Raw genomic sequence first — 4,117 nt, 5'->3', positions numbered from 1 at the left:
TAAAAAGAGCATATTTACAAAGATGTTCTTGTCAACCTCTTAGCAATGATTTCCCTAAAAAAGAAATTAGTGGAGCATTACATTGATTTAATCCTGATTAGTTTAAAGAATACAAAATATTGGTTGGAACATATCATAAAAAAGAATGCTGCATTTTGTTTATATTGTTACTTATTTAGGCAATATGTTGGTAATTGAAAGGGTGATCAGTAGTTTAATGATTACTTGGTTGTGTATATTGAATAAGATGTAGCTAATAACATTGATAATGAAGTTATCATACAACAATTTCAAAATATGAAAAACCTGTAGAAGGAAGTTTTAAAACTTTATGTATTTGCGACTTTTTTAAAAAAAAAAATTATGTCAATATATTAAGACTTATTTTTATTACATTTTGTCTAATTTAAATTTCTTAATGACCATCCTCAGCAAAATTTCTGGAGTCGCAGCAAAACTAGATTTTCAAACCTCACTGATCAATCTTGTATGTCTAATATTTTGATTTTTGCTGGATATAAGGCTCGTTTATCTTAGTTACTATATCTTTTGGATTGAGAGAGGATATTATGGATACTAATTTAACAATCCAATTGCTAATGAAGAAATACATTACAATAAGAAGCCAATAAAAATGGAGCATTAAACTTTGATATATAATGGTGATAAAAACACCACATCCACATGTATCATATATCCCACGCATTACATTTTATCAGGATTAAAATAAAAAAAAAATTGTAATGAGTATCAATGAAATAATCCCTAAACTACATTTCCATCTTATTTCAATTTTAACTTTTTAATTCAAAAGAATTTAAAAAAAAAAAAAAATTAAAAACCTATTTTATGGTTTGAATTATCTCCGTTTCCTTACCAATAATATCAACGGTAAGAACAACCAACATAACTGTAGCGGTTAATTTAGTTTTCCTCTCTCTATCTGAACAAAAGAAACGACCAGAAAGCCACGAAAATAGTGAGTCCAGCGGCAATGCAAGCCATGTCCAACGCTCTCTCTCTCCTCTGCTTTCTTTCCTTTCTCTCTCTCTTCATTTTCAGAAACTCTTCGAACCTCTCTTTCCCTTCCCCCCCTTTCCTCTCCTTCTTCCTCTTCCCACTTTCCATCGCCCCTTGCAAAATTACCAAACTCTCCTTCCCGTTCAAATGCTTCCCCTCCAAGTCTTCCACTTGCATGCTCACTTCCCGCACGTGCATCTCCCCTCCCACCTTTCCCTCGCACGTGACCACCACCGCGCACTGGACTAGCTCCGACGAGTCTTCGCCGCCGGATACGAAGGTGGCGTATCGGAGCTGGACGTCTCCGGTCAGCCAGTGTCGCTGGACCGAGACGGGGCTCCGGCTCGAGACGTTCACTGCTCTGTTTCGGGTCGGGTCGATCAGGATCCAGCTTAGCTTGAGGTTCTCCTCGAGGTGGTCCAGCCAGGCTTGGTGCTCTCCGACGTGTCGTATCGGTGTCTGAACCGACTCTTTCTGTCCAAGCAAGTCGAACCGAAACGGCGAGCAGAGGAACCAATCGGACTTGGTCTCGTTCTCTTGGACTTTCGAGAAAATGAGACTCTCCTTGTAGTGAACATCAACGGCTGAGATTACCTCTGCGAGAAACGGACGGTCATGATGACGACGGTGGTGATGGTGCTTCGGCGGAGAGCGGTGGTGGAGGAATGGGAATGAGTCGGAGAAAAAAGAGCGGTAACCACCAGGGAACGAGGAGATGACGTGGCGGACACGTGGGTCGTCGATGGAAGGCCACGTGGAGGAGCAGATTACCCGCCAGAGCTGTTCTTCGGCGGAGAGAGCGTGCAAGTGGGAGGAGGCGCAGGAGGCGGAGGCGAGGGTGGCGCCGTCGAGCCTGGTGAGGATGTGGGTCTTGATGATGTCCTGATGGACGTCTGAGATTGCAGTGCCACCGCCGTGATCGTGATCGACGGTCGTGATTGTGATTGTGGCTGTGCCAGATTCCATGAGGGTCAACCGGGACTTTTTAGAGCTAAATTCAAAGTTATGAGGTAGTGACAAGGAGAAAGGTGTATATGGAGGCTTTTATAGCGAGAGATAGAGAGAGTGTGTCAAACCAATGTAAACGGTCCACACCGTGTTCTCATGTCTATATATTTTTTTTCTTAGGTGTTCTCATGCCTATCTAATTTTGTTAGTTAAAGAAACAATGAAATATCCACTTCACTTCCTTAGTTGACTGCTTTTTATAACTTATTTTAACTGGATTTTCAATTTTCCGCTTATGTGTTATTTTTAATTTTGTATCATTATTGAATGTAAAAATTAAAAAATTTAAGTCCAATTAGATTCTGAATTGAATTTTAATTGCAGTTCATTTTTTTACCACGTGTCTATTTAAGTTTTTAATTTTTGTAATAAGTGAACTATTAAGTACAAAAATCGAAGAACTTAAATCCAATTAAATTCTAAATTATAGGAGAAACCATTACATCTTTTGAAAATTTATGGTTTGAGAAAAGTGTAAACTAAGACCATATATAATTTAAACCTCTTCTAAAAAAGGGTAAAATTTGAATTATATAATTATGATTGTTTTTAATTGTACCTTGCATATGTACTGAGTTACACACTGGTGACTGTTTTATAATACCAAACTAGTTTTTTTTTTTTTTTTTTGAAGGTAAAAATTTATTTTGCACTCTAGTTTTGGTAATATTTATATTGGTTTATAAAATATTAGTAATTGAATCTATTTAGCAATCTGTATTTGCAACCTTTGTCCTTAGGAGAAAATAGAAAAGAGGGAAAATTGCCGCAAGGTCCTGCATCAACCAGCGCACGGTGGCAACTGGCAGAAACATAGTAGTCAATTGCTTTTGGAATTTTTTATTTAATGAACACTTTTTTTTTCTTCAACCATAGTTTACACGGTCTAAGTTTGGAGCATTTTACATTTTTAAAGTTTAATTTTGTTCAAATTCAACTCTAATCTTCTAGATCATGTTTCTTAGTCTTTCTATTCATTTCTGTTATCAAGACTGCCATTAATCCTTCAAAACGAACTTAGATTTGTAAATTATTTTCCATGTTACCTTTGGCAATTTATTTTTCACTTGACGGATCTTTGAGAGATCTTCATTTTTAAATATTGGTCTTTTGGAGCTTTCTTAGAGTATTTATTCTTTTGAAAAGAAAATAAGAACTTTTGCCAAGGACCTTCACGGTCAATTGGTATTTTCTGGTCTCTCCAATAAGGAGGTAGGTAGAGGATAAAAGTCCAAGGTTCAATCCCCCTTCCCCAATTGAATGTAGCCAAAAAAAAAATAATAATAATTTAACCATGGAAAGGTTTAGAGTTTTAATGGTTTGAATGTTTGTATATATATTTTTTATTAAAAAAAAATTGCCTCATAGTGTGTGTAATGAAATTAATCATTTATTAGTGAGATGCAAAAAATCTAGTGCCTATTGCAAATCTCTAATGCAAATTTAGTGACTCTTTTATTAATTAAGTCATTTTTTTTAAGAAACTGACAGTCATATTTTGAAAAATTGACAAATCTTACTGAACCCTAACAACTCATCATACATTACAAATAATACTTGTAATTTTATTTTCTAAAGTGTATCCTGATAGCTTTTAATTGGATTTGGACAAATGTATACCATGGACAAGAATTAATTCTCCTTGCCATTATAAAAGAGACAATAACCCAAAGGAACACAATAAGTTTCGAGCTCAATACACATAACAAGTTTCTGAACTTCAAGCTATAAGTTAAGCTCTTCAACAGCAACCCATAAATTATCAACATTCCATCCTCCATCAAAGCCTGAAATCACCTTGATCAAGAAGCTAAAACCTTAGAACACTGCATGAGCTTCATGGTCCCATGGTATGCACCATTCAAACTCACTCTCTCCCACAAAACCCACTCACTTGTCAGGTTTTTTTGGTGAACAAAACAAACCTAAGAAAAACTTTGCACATTATTGGCTTGGGATGAGTATTGTCTTTAAGTCAATTCCAGGGGGGGGGGGGGGGGGGGGGTTGGAGTTCATGCTCCTAAGTCTTGACAACCAAAGGTTATACTAGCCCCAAATGAATTATTCGGATGCTATTTGAGAAACAAAT

General features: G+C 36.5%; 1 protein-coding gene across 1 annotated transcript; it reads right to left on the bottom strand.

Annotated features, from left to right (window-relative positions):
- Nucleotides 1-748: 748 nt before the first annotated feature.
- Nucleotides 749-2,052, bottom strand: LOC142606933 (F-box protein At2g27310). The gene has a single exon (XM_075778310.1). It carries the CDS (start codon nucleotides 1,984-1,986, stop codon nucleotides 940-942), a length of 1,047 nt encoding a protein of 348 aa, XP_075634425.1. The 5' UTR covers nucleotides 1,987-2,052; the 3' UTR covers nucleotides 749-939.
- Between the last annotated feature and the right edge of the window lie 2,065 nt (nucleotides 2,053-4,117).

This window comes from Castanea sativa, chromosome 8 (genome assembly GCF_040712315.1).
Source record: "Castanea sativa cultivar Marrone di Chiusa Pesio chromosome 8, ASM4071231v1".
Lineage (NCBI taxonomy): Eukaryota > Viridiplantae > Streptophyta > Magnoliopsida > Fagales > Fagaceae > Castanea > Castanea sativa.
This window is presented reverse-complemented; position numbering and strand designations above follow the sequence as displayed.

What these genes read in the sequence shown, in the direction of transcription:
- LOC142606933 (XM_075778310.1), bottom strand. Translation starts at nt 1,986, where the DNA reads ATGGAATCTGGCACAGCCACAATCACAATCACGACCGTCGATCACGAT.